The sequence below is a fragment of the Protopterus annectens genome, chromosome 7.part0, assembly GCF_019279795.1.
Source record: "Protopterus annectens isolate FY-2018-M chromosome 7.part0, PAN1.0, whole genome shotgun sequence".
Lineage (NCBI taxonomy): Eukaryota > Metazoa > Chordata > Ceratodontiformes > Protopteridae > Protopterus > Protopterus annectens.
In genome coordinates, this window is record NC_056739.1 from 218156507 (window position 1) to 218173939 (window position 17433).

General features: G+C 39.1%; 1 protein-coding gene across 1 annotated transcript in view; it reads left to right on the forward strand.

The window, feature by feature from the left end:
- AMPD1 (adenosine monophosphate deaminase 1) overlaps window positions 1–17433 on the forward strand; it is a 238292-nt gene that overhangs the window by 70930 nt on the left and 149929 nt on the right. Inside the window, exon 6 of the mRNA XM_044076719.1 lies at window positions 8044–8173. Coding sequence (XP_043932654.1) covers window positions 8044–8173 — 130 coding nt within the window. The remainder of the gene's footprint in view (window positions 1–8043; window positions 8174–17433) is intronic.

Genomic DNA, 17433 nt, shown 5'->3' on the forward strand with positions numbered 1-17433 from the left:
GTTTAGTAACTTTTCCAATCTCCTTAAGGGGGGGAATTTTAAAGGGTCATTCATATTTAAGTCATGTTCTGGACTGCTTTCTATGCTAGAATTCATAAAAATTTGTTGTGAGTCTAAACTGAATTTGAAAGCTTTCCTCCACCTGTTACCTCCACCTCTTTTTCCCATATTTTAGAAATGATCTCAGTCTTGGGTAGCCTTTATGCTTTCATTTCAAAATACATTTTCTTGTTACTTTCTAACTTTCCCATTTTTTTTTTTTTTTTAATTTCACATTTTACATCATCTCCTTTCCGGTGGTGCCGCGGTAGCATTGTTGCCTCACAGCAAGAGGTTCTCCCATTCGATTCTCGGCTGGAGTGCAGGGAGTGCCTTCTGTGTGGAGTCTGCATGTCCTCCCCGCAGTTGGGTGGTGTTTGAAAGACATGCGTAAATGGGCATGCCTTTGTTGAAGGTTGGACGTTGAGCTGGCACCTCAGCGTTCGTGAAAATCTACTGCCAATCATTAGCAGACCGGAGTTCCGCTGTGGTGACCCCTAACTGGAAAAAGCCGAAAGACAAACAACAACATCATCTCCTTCAAAGTATTATAGTATTTGTTATTGTTCTCATTTAAAAAAAAATAAGTTGTTCTGTATAAAATTGTTAAGGAAATCAATTTATTCAAATAAAGTCTCTAAAAGTCTTTTGTTGCTCCTAATGATGCTTTTCATAACCTCAGTACCACAGTTATTGAAAATTTCTACTAATTCAAGGTAAAAGTATGTCCCAACTTCCACTTTGTTGGGGAATTTAAAACCTAAGCCCCCTCAGGACTTGTCTACATGTGACACATTCACGTAAATAAAGGTTGTCAAGAGGCAGGGAGTGGTGTCTCAAAAGTTTATTACTTAATTTTACCAGCATACCTTGATAGGATGAGACACTCTCATTGTTTTTGTCAGTCAAATTAATATCCTCTTTGAGTCCCCACCTGAGATCAACCTACCTGTTATGTTTCTACTTCATGCTGTAACAAACATCCATTCAGCTGTTCTAACTGGTTGACACCAACTGTGGGATTCAAATTTTGCTGGGTGGAAACTTGCGGAAAACTCGTTGTCATAGGTCCCTGGGCAGAACAAGTGAGTCAAAGATCACTGGGTATGTAGGCTTCCTGATTGGCTGGAAAAGGAATCATTCCACTACAGTTAGTTGCCTGTACCTCAGCACTCTCATGGGTGAACATATAAATCAACTTGCTAAGCCAGCTGATAATTCTATCCTCATGGCTTTGGCAAGGATAAGCTGCTAAAAGACCTTCAGCCAAGGATATATTCGACCACAGAAGCAAGAAACTATGAACTAAAACAATACTGGTCTCTCAGAGATATAATAAAACCAGTAAACAAATAAACTCTGAAAACTGTCCTGGCGGTTGGAAAACACTAAGGCAGAGAACACACATTAAATTAAATAACAGATAGCATTTAATTTAAGTTAAAAACTTTCATCTCAACAAATACTTCTTCAAAACAGTACAGCAATCCATTTCAAACCACCTGCTAGTCTAGTGGGAGCTTACATAGAACCAGAACCTCTAATTTCCATACTATCATAATGACCCCTTGGATTGATGTTATGCCTAATTAGTGAAATTTCTGTATGAGTCACTGCTGTACATGACAGTGGAACAGGGTGCACCAGAGAACTGCAGATTTGTACAGTATACTCTATGGCATGAGTAGCTAGCTACTTAGTACAGTACAGTGTCATATACAAAACTTTGGTTTTCTGATGGGCTACGTAGTGTTGTCATGCTACACGGTGCTATCTCCCTATCCTGAGGACAGGCGTACGTAGTGCAAAGTGGTAACTAGGTACTCCTGTGCTACATTCAGAAAAACAGGATGGCCTTTGCATGCCTCCTCAACCACCTTGATCCATGTGTATTAATCAGGGTAGTACATGGTGCCATACAGAATATAGTGCTGCACATGATGTTTGTACACATAATGGACACTCTTTTTGTGAGTGTGACACCCCTCCTCTTGGCCAGTGATCAAGAAGCCTCAATCCTCACCACTGACATGTTGGAGGAATGTTCACATTGAGGAAAAATAGACACACACATTATTGTCAGATGCAGCTCTCTGCACTGAGCACAATTTCCTTTAAGAGCACACAGGGAATGCACACTCCAGTCCTGGGGCTGTACTTCTTCTCCAAGCCACAAATAAGACTCCAAACTGACCACCTCACAATTGAGTCCTCAGCTGGGTGTTCCAAACCAAGTCCTCCACCACCCTCTGTGTGAAATCAGTGCTATGTGTCCCTGTTCCAAGTAGCTGACACACACACTCTTTGAGATTTGACTTTCACACACACACACACACACACACACACACACACACACACACACACACACACACACACACACACACACACACACAGACACACACACACACACAATTCTGGAGCAGATTTACCTGCTATGCTACCTCCACCCAGACTATAAAGTAGATACTGCCACCAGAACACCCACAAAGCCAGCTACACTAAGGTCCATACCAGGGTACCCAATTACTCTTAGTAAAATTAATACTTATACAAATGGTAATGTTTGTCCAAGGAGGAAGACTTTCAGAAACAAGCCACAGTGCTGCTAAATAAATGCAAGTGCTCTCAAAGGTTAAAATATTTTCTGAAAAACAGCCACAATGAAATGTTTAGATATGACAATGCTGAATATCTATTCACTATAAACACCAGAGTTTCAGTTCACATGAAATATAAAAACAACACAGATGGAAAGATTCAAATAGATACAGAAAAACAATATTTAATTAATCTCACTATATTTTCCTAACTGACTGAAAAATTACTGTTCCATACTTACGTGGTAGAACAAGGCAAGATGAAATGGATGAATGTCTGTTCCAGTAACAGAGTGCTGAGTGCTACTGACATCTTTCACTAGTATCAAAAGGATCTGGTACAAATGTTTCACAATACACACCTAGAACTTTGCTAAGGCTTGTTTCAGCATCTGGAGACTGTAAAGCAATCCCAACCCTTCCACCCTTCTTGCAGAGACTAACCAGCCATTCTCTGGTACCCCAGAGTAGCAATTAGTTCACCACTAAGGACAAAAAAGTAGGATCCCAGCCCATGTTTCTCACAAATACTGTGTCTGTGGCTGCATTCAGACCTGTGAGATAAAGTCTTTATGGCCTAAACCATGCCATTTAATTTCAGAATATTTTTCTTAAGGTTAGCTGGGTTGATCTTAACCCCTTCTCTTCTAGTATCCTCTGTTAAAACACGTACATTTCAGCAGTTACAGCAACACACCCTGACTTGCATGTATATTTCTTTTCTATCCAGCAGGACCCACTGTTTATACCTTTTTAACACAAGCAACTTTGCAAATACGTTTTTAACACAAGCATCTGTACAAATCACTTTGATATTCAAATGGCATATAATTCTTTACAAAACTCCAGCTAGCTATGCTAGTATACGTTACACATGCACTGCCCTAATCCTTCTAGCATAGCTGGCACTATCTCACATCATCATAGTGAGTCTCAGGGATTGTTTACTCAGCATGTAGCTCATTTTAACTGTTACAATTTGCAAAACCAAACAATCCATTTAAAACTACCAATGTGATCAAAGAGTACTGATTCGGGGTATGTGTGCCTTAACTTAGTTTAAACATAACCAAGTTAAGATTTGTGTTTGAGTACACTTCAATAGATCCATTATCAGATGTCTACTCCCAAACTGAAGAATGTAGACCTGCCAGTCATGAAGGATGAAAAAGCACCAAACCTCTCACCTTAAAATACAACTAACCTCCTTCCCCTCATGGGAGAACTTCACTCCACACTACCCCTTACTTAAATATTCTAAATCTGTGATTATATAGCCATGGAGAAAAGTGAATCACCCTGCTGTGATACATTAAAAGAGTAGCCAGACAAAATGCGAGCTCATAGTCAAGTAATGTAATAGAAACTAATGTTAGGAAAAGGTAACTTAGGGGAAAGTAAATCATGGAAATAATGGAAAACCAGTTAGTTTTAAATCATCCTCAGGATAACACACTCCAATTCACTGAAAACTTCTTTACTCTTAAATTCAGCCAAGTAGATACTTATTTATCAACCCTTCCTTTTTTATAAGAGCAAGTTTAAGCTATGTTAGACTGGGATTTATAGATGGCGCATTGACAGAGACTACCCTGGGTAGCAGATATTCTCAGGGTTTGGGTGATTGGAAGACATAACATTGCTATACAATGGTTAAAACAGCGTGGTATGTAGCACATGCTAATGACAGCATAATGACATTTAAAAAAGGAGCCCCATGGAGTCTGCAATTGAGGAGACTGAAATGACATTGTGATTTGGAAATGTATAAAATGACGATGTTGCATGGTAGCACATATACCTTTTGAACATCAAATTTCATGGTGCACATGACAGGATCCAAGCTAGGAGTAGCAACATCTGTTGGGTGCTTTGCTTGGAGCCAGTGCTCACAATGTTTAATATCACAGCTGGCCAAGCTGACAGAGGAGGTACAGACAGAATCTGACATACCACCAGCTCACAAAAAAAAAATAAAATAAAATAAGCAAACATATTGTGGACTGTTTCTAGGTGGACAGGGATACCATAAGAGGACCTAGCTGAACTGTGTAGCTGACAAGTGGAATCAAGGAGGATGCATTGTATAGCCATTCCTGTGGACACAAATGTGGCACAGCAGCATATGTTAATGGTACTGTTGGAGGCATTGCCCTCACATTTGCACATCATGGCCATAACATTAGCTCATAGACTAGCAGACTGCTGACCATTTATGTGTAGACAGGGAGACTGTAACAGACATAGCCCAGCTATGAAACCCACAAGTGGAGTCAAGAGGGATACTTGCTATACCATCCTTGTGGATACAAAATTATTTATAGTTTTAACTTTCGTAGACACAGAGACTTTCCAGTGGCAGGCAGCATATTAGGGGTATTACAGTTGTCAGACTCCTAAACCAGCTCCTCAACATTATGCTACAGCATTTGGAAGAGAATATCTGGTTCCCCAGGAAAGCATAGTAGAGAACCAACACCATTCAGTCATTTTACAACATAACCTATTTTTCTGAGATACCCTGACTGGCATAGATTGCATACATGTTGCCATCAAGGCCCCACTTTATCCAGAAGAACTATGATACAGAAACAGGAATGGCTTTCACTTGCTGAACAGCCAGGTGGTCAGAAATGTCCATGGCAGTGTTTATCATGTATTTATGTACCACCCGAGAAGTTCACAATTCACATATTTGGCACATGTCCAACCTACACCACAATTACAGAAAGACACCTTCCCACAGGGTTATCTAGGTGGTAGATGTGCACACATGCTGGATAGACAGGTGTATACTCAGAGATACTATACCAGCAGTTAGTAGGCCACTTGGCCACATGTAGTGTGTACTTTATTGGGTGCTGCCGATAATTCCAAATAGGTCTGAGAGCCTCAGTTGAAGAATCCCAAATGCAAGTTCATGCAGGCAATGCCTTATATCATAGCCAAGACCTGTAGCTGACTCATTTGGCACACAGTGCCGCCCCTGATGTAGTGCCTCTCAACACTAGGTTGAGGAGTAGAAAAAAAAGTCTCTTCTCTCATCTGGTTCTCTTGCCTTGTCACAGAATGGAGTTATATGTGAGGCAGTAGAATTTCCATTTTTTAATGCATGCTGTGGGTGTAAAGCTGGTTGATTGGTGTGTTTGCTAAAGTGTGGGTTTGCCAAAGGGAGTATGGTTGTTTCTGCAGGTAAGTGAAGTTTGCATTTTTAATTACAAAAATCTTAAATATTCTGAAAGTTTCAGCATTAAGGATTAGGAGTGTGTGTATTATCATGTGTGAGGTAGGCTAAGGGTTAGGTCAGGGGATAGGTTTAGTTATGTGGTTCTGTGTCGGTGCATGTGGTGTGTGACTGAACCTGTCTTGTGTAGCGGTAGTATTACAGAAAGGGGTTTTCAGTGGTAAGATGCTGGGTTAGGTTTAGGGTTAGGTGGTGCAGGAGGGTAAGCCCCCTCCTGCTGAGCCTACTAATACCTGCTAACCTAAAACATGCACTTTCCCTTACAAAAACCCTTTCTATAACACTATCACTATTCAACAAATTTAGTTTTATTGGAATTGTGGGTTTTTCTTCTAAGATCACAAAATGAAACAGTTTTCCTTTGGTGATCTTTTTGTTTTTGATATTTTTGAATTACGGTCTCTGTGTGTTTTGAAATGCAGACATTGGTCAGAATTAAGTTGATGTGTTTTCTTTGTGTGTGTGTGTGTGTGTGTGTGTGTGTGTGTGTGTGTGTGTGTGTGTGTGTGTGTGTGTGTGTGTGTGTGTGTATATGTATGTGTGTGTGTAAATAATATCCACATGCACCACAAGAATCCAGTCACACCACTGCCTTATGTTTGTGATTCTAGTCTGACGTATTTGGCAATATTCTATAAATTCACTGCTACGTGCTTACACAGGTCATTTTATTTTGTTTTGTATCCTTTTTTTAGTCACCATTACAGCCTCCAGCCCTTTTACACAACAAGGCCACTTGCAGATGCATTTCAACACCACACCAAAGTAGGAAGGCAACTAGTTCTCAGATCAAACTCATCATTTTCCCAAGTACGATTCTTAGATACAGTATTCACACATTTTCATTTCTTAGTTTTTACAGAGCAGTAGTCCTACATCCCCGTCTCTCTGCCTCTCTCTCCATTGCTAACCTTGTGAACTTGACTTTTAACTGTCAGAAGTTTTAGTATGTGAAATGGTGCACCGGCTCAGTAAAATTACTATTCATCCTCTCAGCACATTCCATTCATCACATACTCAGTCTCGGCTAACAGCTCAGTTGATCTGAGGTCAAACTTTCACCCCAGCCATGAAGCCTTACTGCTTAAACTGTTCTCTGCTTAGCCGCATCATGCGATCTCAGGGCAGTTTCTGTCAAGTTACTTGCATGGTCTGCTACCAAAATCCTTAGTTTTATATTGTGAAAGATCATTCAGTTTGTATAGCACGTTCAATTATTTTTTTTCTGTGAAGCTTTTATTTATTTACTTATTTATTTATTTGTATAGCTTCTTGCAACATCTTGGTTGTCTATCAGGAGCTGCAACAGATCTTAGAGTTGCATGCGACTGTCTTTCAGTCTATATTGATGTTGATATTTAATTACAGTTGGTTGCTTGCATTTCAAGCAACCAAAACTTCAATAAAACTAAAAGATTATTCATTTCCCCACTTAGTCACCTATACTGCTCATTTGTTTTTCCCCTCTGTTATACTTTTCTCTGCTGCATTTACATTTAGATATTAGCTTAGGAATCCTCATGTGGTTATGTGATTCTCCTTTGGGTCGAACACCAGTTTAGTCTTCAACCCCCCCCCCCCCCCCACACACACACACACACACACACATATCTCTATGAGTTGAGTAACTCTTTTTCTGACCGCTCTTTCTAAACATTGCTGTTTAGTACTATCACCTACACCTATATAAGCCACATACTTTGCATTCTGTATTTCATTGTGTGACCCTCTGCCATAATATAGTCTGTCACTCTAAATGAACTTATATATGTAAATAATAAAACTGGACAGGGTACATACTTTAGATTGTTCATGTGCAGTCACATGTTCTCTTTCAGACAAACGAAATTGTTAAATAATTTTGCCTCCTTTATTGTTGTTTCCTGGCTGTGTATGCTGGGGATAATTTTCAGTAAAGATATTGGAAAATGAAATGTGTGTGCCTGTTTATAGAACTACATAATGCTATTTGGTAACCTGTTTTTATACCTACTCACTGTACTGAGTACATCTGTTTTGGTGACCACAGCTGTAAGCTTGTTTCCTAAATGTAATACGAATGTTTCGTTACTTCCAGCTGTCTTCATTCAGAGTAAACAAGTCCTTGACAATGAGACTCATTTTCTTTCAGATGACTTGACTCAATATCCTCTTTCTCCCCAGAAAGACATATTGTCATCGTCGTCTGAGGTTCTTATCTTCAAAATTCAATGTTCATGAGATGCTAAATGAAATGGAAGAACTTAAAGAACTGAAACATAATCCCCACAGAGACTTTTACAATTGCAGAAAGGTAGGTATTCCGAATGAACACATGGCACTGGAGTGTAGTGTCAGAAAAGAGTAGATATTTATATTTTATTGTGAACAAACATTATTTATTTTTTTCTTTTGTTGAACATTTAATACAGAAAATATTTGCTGACTCAGGGAACATGCCAAGTTAGCCATAAAAGTCTAAGCTGACATATATTATTAGTCATTTCTTTAATTTACTGTTTCCTTTATTTATCCCTGTGTTCTTACTTGGCATGTTGATATCACCTGACTGTTGCATCACATATTGGTGGCAAAAACAACTAATCATAGGTTCATAGAAAGTTATTAGACTAACTGTCCTAGGGCCCTTGCAAACCTAGCCATATTCATCCCAAGTTGCCCCAATTGTCAGTGGTTAGATGAGCAAAGTTCACAGAGGTAAGAGTCTATGGTAATTAGTACTGACTGTCTCTGTCCATGAGGGACATGGGCGCCACCCCAGGAGTGAATTTGCAGTCACCCACCCAGTGTACTATACCATAGCCCTCATCACTAAACAATGCTTTAGCCTTACTGCTGTCCCTTTCCAATAATAACTGGGTAATTTAGCAATAATTCATGAATGGATGTGGATAATGCCGGATTTGCTCATGGCTACCATGATTTGATCAAGAAGGAGAAGCCCATGTGATAAAATTAGTATCCAATTCATGGTTAACACACAGGAGGTGATTTTTGCCAATATGTTGTTTGTCTTTTTGGCTTTTCCAAGTTAGGGGTTGCCACAGCAGAACTCCGGTCCGCTAATGACTGGCAGTAGATTTTGATGGTGCCAAGTTGCCAGCTCGATGCCCAACCTTCAGTGAAGGCACGCCCATTCACACATGTTTTTTGGAGGCCACTCAACCGCAGGGAGGACATGCAGACTCCACACAGAAGACACTCCAGCCAAGAATCGAACAGGAAAGCCTATTGCTGTGAAGCAACAACGCTACCGCTGTACCACCGCGGTATACTGATTATTGCCAATATACAATGCTGTTATTAAAAAAAAACAGTAAATGCTAACCTTTATAAATAACAATATTGTATCTCTACACTTCTTGCTACTGTAATATTTTTCTGCCAGCTTCCAAAGTGTGGGATGGCTTCACAATGCACAGTGCAAACATGGGACATGGTTAACATGCACAGTTCTTTATGGTAACTGCAGAATGTTTGTGTGTGTGTGTGTGTGTGTGTGTGTGTGTGTGTGTGTGTGTGTGTGTGTGTATGTGTGTGCGTGCGTGCGTGTGTGTGTGTGTGTGTGTGTCTTTTGTTAAGGACTCAGGAGTGCACATCCATGCATGCATCCTACTGTTTACATGAGGAAAACTGCAGACTTCTGACATCCCACCAATGACTTCAGAGTAATTTAAACATTTTTGTTCTTTTTATATATGTATGTTTGTGTGTATGTGTGTGTGTGGGGTATTTGTGGAGGGTAGAAGTCTGTCTTACACTCTGGTGGTACTCATGCTTTTTTCCTCCCTTAGCAGAGCAGAGAACATGACAGCGGCAGTTTTTTTCCTGAATAGCTACAGCCCACTGGACTTATTCTTGTGAGTAATGCTGGATTTACAATGGGCAGACTGGTTGCTATGGCCAATCAGCATGAATGTTTTTGAATCTGAATGACTTCAGTTTGTATAATACAGACTGTGACTGAAATGTCCTACATTCATTTTCCTGTACCTGTTAATGCTGTAGGTTATTACCGTTAGTTTATTTTACAGTTCAAGCCACTTAACTATTATATAATTTGAGAAATTGTTTGGAATATTAAGAACACCAAACAGCAGCCAGTTATAACATGTACACACACACACACACACACACACACACACACATATATATATATTACTAAAACAAATACCCTGAAAGTTGTCTGAAAACTGGCCTTGTTACAGCTCATTAAATGTTGCATTCTCTTACCATGGGGGACTATATTTCTTTGAAGGGTAACTAATATGGCAGAGATAATATAAATTGCAATAGTTGTTTTTGCAATCTGCTTCTCACTTGCTAAGGCAAGGGCTGAGACGAGATTCATTTGTCTGCTTGTGGAAATCCCTAGCATAGTTACTGGGTTAGAATAAAGTACAGAAACTAGGAATAGCAGCTGTAATCATGGCAGACAACTGCACAGAAATAGCTGCCTGTTGACATTAACACCGTAATACGTCTGAAGCTACAAACACAATGCTTTTTTTTTATTCCGTGGAACCAGAAAACAAACTGCAATCCTCTGAAAAAATCATTAGATTTGAAAAGAGTTAGTTCTGCATTCAGACTCCTGCTCTGTTCAGTTGCAGTGCAAATTTTGAAAGGTTAATTACAAGTAAAAGTGAACCTGAATGCCTCTTTATTTAGATAATGGTAAATCCTACCTAATCTGTTGTGCTTAACTCAGATTTACATCTCCAAACTGAACTTACATATATTAATTCCCCATTTCTTCTTTTTACACCCCGTCCCCCACCTCATCTCTTGCAGTCACTCTGTCACTTTCCCCTTTTAGTGCATTACTGACCAGTTTCCCTGTTCTATTTACATTCCTAAATGTTAGGTTTTATTTTCACAAGAGCCATCCCTAAAAATGATTAATTTTCTCATTTGCTACTATGCTTCACAATCCTCCATCTTCTGTATGAAATTATGTCTCAAAGAGCAATTCTTTATTATAATAGAATGCATAAAAATGGCTTTATTCTAGATGTGCTGTAATGTGTGTGTGTGTTGTTTACTTTTTTTGACCCTGTCACCAACAGTCTGGCCTCAGGTTTCTGGCCTACCATCCCTTCCACCTACTCAGTCATTACCCCATTGGCCATAGCCTGCCACCACACTCTAAAAAGGTAAGACCTTTTTCACATCTTCCTTCCCTTTCCTGTTTTTGATATGCAAAGCATCATGTAGGATACATGCATTTGCACCTACATACATATGAAGATACTCAAATGACAGCTACTGAAGAAGAATATATATATATATATATATATATATATATATATATATATATATATATATATATATATATAAAGAATTTTTTGCAACTGACCTCAAGCTCCTGCAATGCCAGGTCCCTCATATTTTCTGCATAATGGCCTCCTAGTGTAACCCACCACACCAGGCTGCTCTCCCTTCTTGGAGAGCCATACACCTTCTGTAGAAGCCAAGGGGAGCAAACCACAATGTAGAGCGAATGGGACAAGACTAGTTAAGTAGCTGTCATACTGCTGTTCATAGAGTTTTTCTTGTAAACCTACCTCCTGCTGACATGCTGAGTGATATCACCTAGGTGGGTCCACATTGGTGCTATAATGGAAATACATCCAGCTACTTGATGACATATACCTCTTTGCATCCTCTGTTCTGTAGCATTTCTCTCCTTATCATGGTTCTGATATCACTACCAGGGTTTGTGCAGCAACCTTATCTTTAGTGGATCCCCATACACTCCTCTATGAAAAGGCAAGCAGGTGCTGCCTTGTGTTTCCTCTTCCTTTTGGCCAGCTCCAACAGATGTCCAAGAAGCTAATCAAATTCAGTTCACCTGGGTCATAGTCAGGGTTTTATCCCTCTACATTACTTTATCTCTGTACACTAGTGGAGCTGGCAGGCCTTTAGAAACCAAGAATGATTTTCAAACTGGTTGCTCCGGTGAAGTAGACAGATAAAGCCCCAACAATGGCCCAGGTGACCACGGTTTAGTTAGTGGCTCAGGTGACTGACAGAGTGGCAGGGAGGAATGAATATGCCCACCTTGGGTTGGAGGATGCTGCTCATTGATAATGCTCCCTAGGGGGAGGCGTGGTCCAATGATGGGAGTTGCCCTCAGATGTGGTTGATGACTGTGGAGTGGCCAGGGAAAGGAAAGTGGGTAGGGTGTATAAAAAGAAACCCTCCACAGATGGCCAAGCCCCCAGGATGCCCTTAGGATCCACGACCAGCCTCAGCAATACCAGAATAGTGGGGTGAGGGGTTAGGAGGATGGCTGCTAGATCCATCATAGACATGGGGCATTAGTGGCCTGGATGGTAGAATGAGGTCTGAGAGGACCAACAGAAAAAAAAAAAAAAAAAAAAAAAAAACAGAATGATTCTCAAACTAAAGTCATTAGCAGTGCAGGCAGTCTGCTACCTCATCCCTGTTGGACTGGACATTTGTTTTTTTCTTTAAGTTGTTAGTTATTTTCTTTACATTCTCTTGCTGTTGGTGTATTAAATGTAGTAAATAAATAGTAATAAATTACCTTAGGAGATTTCATGCATATCTGACTATTTTCTGTTCATTACAGCTTTACCATTTGGGGCATTACTGTTTTATTCTTAGTACTGTAGTGTAGTGCCATATAACAACCAGGATACTGTGGTAGCATGCAATAACTAGGGAAGAATGGTGAAGCAAAACAACAAGGACACTGTGCTGTCATATAACAGTCAGGACACTTCTGTGTCATGCAACAAGCAGGCTCAGTGATACCACATTGTGACAAGGACATCATGCTGTCATAGAAATGATCAGGGTACTAAAATGCCATATAATAGCCAGAGCAGTATGATGACGTATAACAAGCAGAGTACCATGGTGTTCCATAATAAACAGGGCACTATGGTACTGTGTAACAACTGAACACCGTAGTGACATATAATGGCCAGAAATCCTTATTGTTTAATAACCATGGAACTATTGTACCATGTAACAACCAGACACTGAGGATCCATATAATAACCAGGACACTATGTTGACATTCAGTAGCCAGAGTACTCTAGTACCATAAAAATAATCAGGGCACTTTGCTGCCATGCAATGGCAGGGCAATGTAGTGCTATATAGTACCCAGGGCAGGCCATTGTCATACAAAATAACTGGAACAGTATTTTTTAATTATTTTATACATTTTTGAGCTGGTAACCCACTGAGAACAAATGCTCCTTTTTAGATGCAATTCAAGAACAGTGTTTGTTTAATGGGCATGCTCAGAGTCACAGAGTAGACAAATGGAGGAGGAAGGAATCAAACCCTGTACCGTATTCTGCAGGAAGCAGCTCATTAACAACTCAGAGCCTTAATTCCCTGTGTTAAATGCCTGACAACAGGACGCAGTTGCTCAATACACAACTGAATGCTCACCTAGATTTTGCCTTATAGGAACTACAGCAAAATGGTGCCATAAAACAGAATGTTGTGGCAGAGTATAATAACCAAGACATCGTGGTGTCCAGTAGCAACAGGATACTTTGGTGCCATACATTAACCATGGTACTGCAATGTCATGTAACAAAAGGACACTGTGGTGCAGTACATTAACCAGGGTACTGCAATGTCATGCAACAACAAGACACTGTGGTGCCATACATTAACCATTGTCCTGCAATGTCATGTAACAAAAAGACACTGTGGTGTAGTACATTAACCAGGGTACGGTGGTGCCATGAAACAACAGGACATTGTCATGCTATATAAAAAATATGGCAATATGATGCCCTGGAGCAGCAGGACACTAGGATGCTCTACTATAACTTGGTCAGCATAGTGCCACATAACAACAGAACACTATGCTACCATACAGTAATCAGGCACTACATTGTCATGTAAATAACCAAGGCACTATGGTACAATAAACTACATTGTCATATAAATAACCAAGGCAATATGATACAATAAAACACCCAAGTGATTATGGTACTGTATAATAACCAGGACACAGTGGTACCATAAAACAACCAGATCAATGTAGTGCTATGTAATAATGAAGTCACTGTAGTGCCATGTAACAAGAGGGCACTGTGACACCAGATAACATCCAGGATACTCCAGTGACATGCGTTGACAAAACTCCATGCTGTCATAAAATAATTAGGGAACTAAGTTATCATAAAAGTAGCTTGTCCACTAAAGTGCCATATAATAACTAGGGCACTGTGGTTTCATAAAACAACCAAAAGTCTGTGGTGCCATATAATAACTAGGGCACTATGGTACCATTTAATAATTAAACACTGTGGTATCATATAATAACAAGGGCAATATTGTGCCATGTAAGAAAAAGACACTGTGATGTCATGTAATAACAAGGGCATTTTGGATGAATGTAACAATTAAATACTGTGGTGTTAAATAATAATAAGGGCAATACGCTATGGAGAATTGTGACAAATAAGGCTTTTTGGTGCTACAGAACAGCTGGTGAAGTATGATGCCATATAATAATATAATAACCAGGGCCTGTGGTGCCCTGTAATATCATTATAGGAGATTGAGGCACCATTTAATGCCCATGACACTACAGTGCAATATAATAACCAAAAATCTTTAAAATTAGCATGAGATGAATTATTTTTCTTTAAGTGATCACTTGGTGACATCCCTTGCTAATTACATTATAGACAGCATCCCCCTAAGTGTAGACCCAGTGGTACATGATCTGGGTACTCAGGTTGTTAGCAATCTGAACTTTGACCACCACATATGTATAGTAGTGAAGAAATTCTTCTATGCGGTACCTCTTATAATACAAAGCATTGCATCTAGATCTAAGGATGTTATAATTTCATTATACTCTGCCCTTATCAGACCAATCGGTGAATACAATGCTCCCTTTTGCATGTACCTCACCAGACAACTGTAAGAATTGTAGAGACCACAGACGTTTCTCACCAAGAAATTACAGGATACACAAAACAAGTCTTAAACAGAAAGATTGAAAGCCCTGTCACTGTATTCTGTTTCCTACAGTTTGCTTATGGGTGACCTGTGCCTGGCTTACATGGCAGTCTTTGACGGGGCCCTGATGGAAATGCTACACATTTGTAAGTCAAATTGCATGAAGGTCACTCACTCCAGGGATCTTAACCTAGCCTCTGACATGAACAGGTCATGTTGGAGAGATAGATAAATCCTCCAGAGACTGCCACTTCTGTGGAACAAGCTTCCAATTGATGTGAAACAGATCCCCTCCCTGATCCTCTTCAAATGCAACCTAGATCAATGGATGAGTGACCACAAATTCACTCCTGGGGTGGCACCTATGTCCCTCTTGGACAGAGGAAGTCTGTATTAACTACCATAGCCCTTACCTCTGTGAGCGTCAGTCACCTAACCATTGAAAATTGGGACAACTCAAGATAAATATGGCTGGGCTTGTAAGGGCTCTAGGGCCATTAGCCTAGTAACCTTCTATGAACCTATGAAGTGCACATGATATGCTATATTTCTTAATAAATTCAGCTGTACCAACATATTTACTTAAAGACATGCTGATATGTGAAGGTGATGTATTATTTTTAACATTCTGGTTTTCCTTCTTCCTCTGTCTCTTTCATGTCATCTGCTGTCACAAAACACTAGCATTCACATTTTCCCTTCATCATTTTCACTTCTCTTTTTACACTTTCTTATGTGGCTGTCTTTCATTGTATTCTGCAGTTTTAACGATTATGTCATTTATTTTCTGAAACATGGTGATATAGTTTTGATTAATTTTCATTCAGTCTCACAAAATATATGAACATTTGATTTTATGTGCAATTTCTTTTTCTAAACATCTTTATTGAATTATCACTTGTGACATAGGCAAGCTTATATTTGTATAAAAGTAATCGAACCAAATTAATACATCCACATTTACAAATATTATAGGATATATAACAATATATATGTATAATCTAAGCAACATTACATAAATTAATAAATTCATGCCTTCTTTTAAACCTTATTCCTCCTCCAAAACATTTTCTACATATCTTGTTCCCACAATCTCCTCTTTTTTTCAATGTAATTTACTCCTACCCTTTTCTAAAGATCCCACTTTCTGTTCTTTTATTTCTGTTACAATATTTACTATGGTTTAGATATTGATTTCCATTTTCTAGTAATTGCTTTTTTGACAGCCATCAGAATTAAACTTAATAATATTTTACTATGTCTAGGCAATTCAGTTCCTGTATTCCAATAAAAAAAATTCCTTACTTACATTCATTTGCTTCCCTAGAAATCCTGACAAAATACTCAGTAGGGAATTTTTAAAGTCTACCAGCTCATTACACTCTCAAAACATATGTTCCCAATTACCTCCTTCTTCCCTATCACACCTCCAACATTTTCCATCTACCTGAGCAAACATTCTTTGGAGTCTGCTTGTGTTATAAATGCAAACACTTCCAGGCAAAAATTTTAACTTTCCTAGACTTTGTTGCATATTTGGAAGCCAAACATATGTTCTCCCATTGTTTCTTTGTGAATTGCATATCTAATCTTTCTTCTCAACCTTTTCTGACCTCTTCTGATTTATTCCTGTAGTTATCATGAAATATTTTGTAAGCCCTACTAATTATCCCTTTTTTAACAGCAGCTTTAATTTTGGATTCAGTTGAAAACTCAACCAGTACAAGTCTTTGATTTAGGATTTCCCTATCCCTTTCTCTTATTTATATTCTGATATCAATCCCTGATAGCAAAGGCAATCACTAGCCTGCAATCCAATTGTCTTCTTGGCCTCTTCCCATTCTGTTACCTTTCCTTCTCTAATTATTTGTTACCAGTTCCTTGCTTCCTTTACCAGCTTCCTCCATTAAATTCCAGCCCACTTCTTGTCTATTCTCTGCACCTGTAATTGCAGTCATCCCTATCGACAGAATCTCCTTCCATTATTCTCATGTTGGCTTAGTTCTTAGTATATTTTCTGCTACTTTATGAATATAATATTCCATATGACAGTAGTTATTCTCCCTAAGGATCTACTTCCAAAATCCCATTAAAGCCTTATTTCTTGAATTATCCCCCTCCCACGCTTCATCATCATCGCTTTCCACTTTGAACTGTAGCTTTCTGCTTCATTAACTGTGTGGCTCTGAAATATCCCTTCAAATCAGGTGATTCTAAACCTCCTTGTTCTTTTGAGAGGATTCACTTATTATCCCACTTGACTCTTGCCCTCTCCCCCTCCCAAATAAAATTCTTCAACTCTTTATTAATTACTATACACAACTTCTCCTCTGGTTGATAAAAATATGTCTAACCTGTCTATAAAACTAAAGGGTCTAAAACATTTTACTGCTTGTATATTGTTACTCACATCCATAGGCCAAAGCTTCAGTTTCTTAGTTTTTGTATTATCTTTTTATTTGGTCAATTCCCACATATCCTAAGGTGCCATAACCAAATCCTTTTAATCTCTACTCCTAAATAATAAACCCATAAATATGGGTATTGCTGGAGTCATTCTTGTGTGGGTACATAGTTTATAGCTAT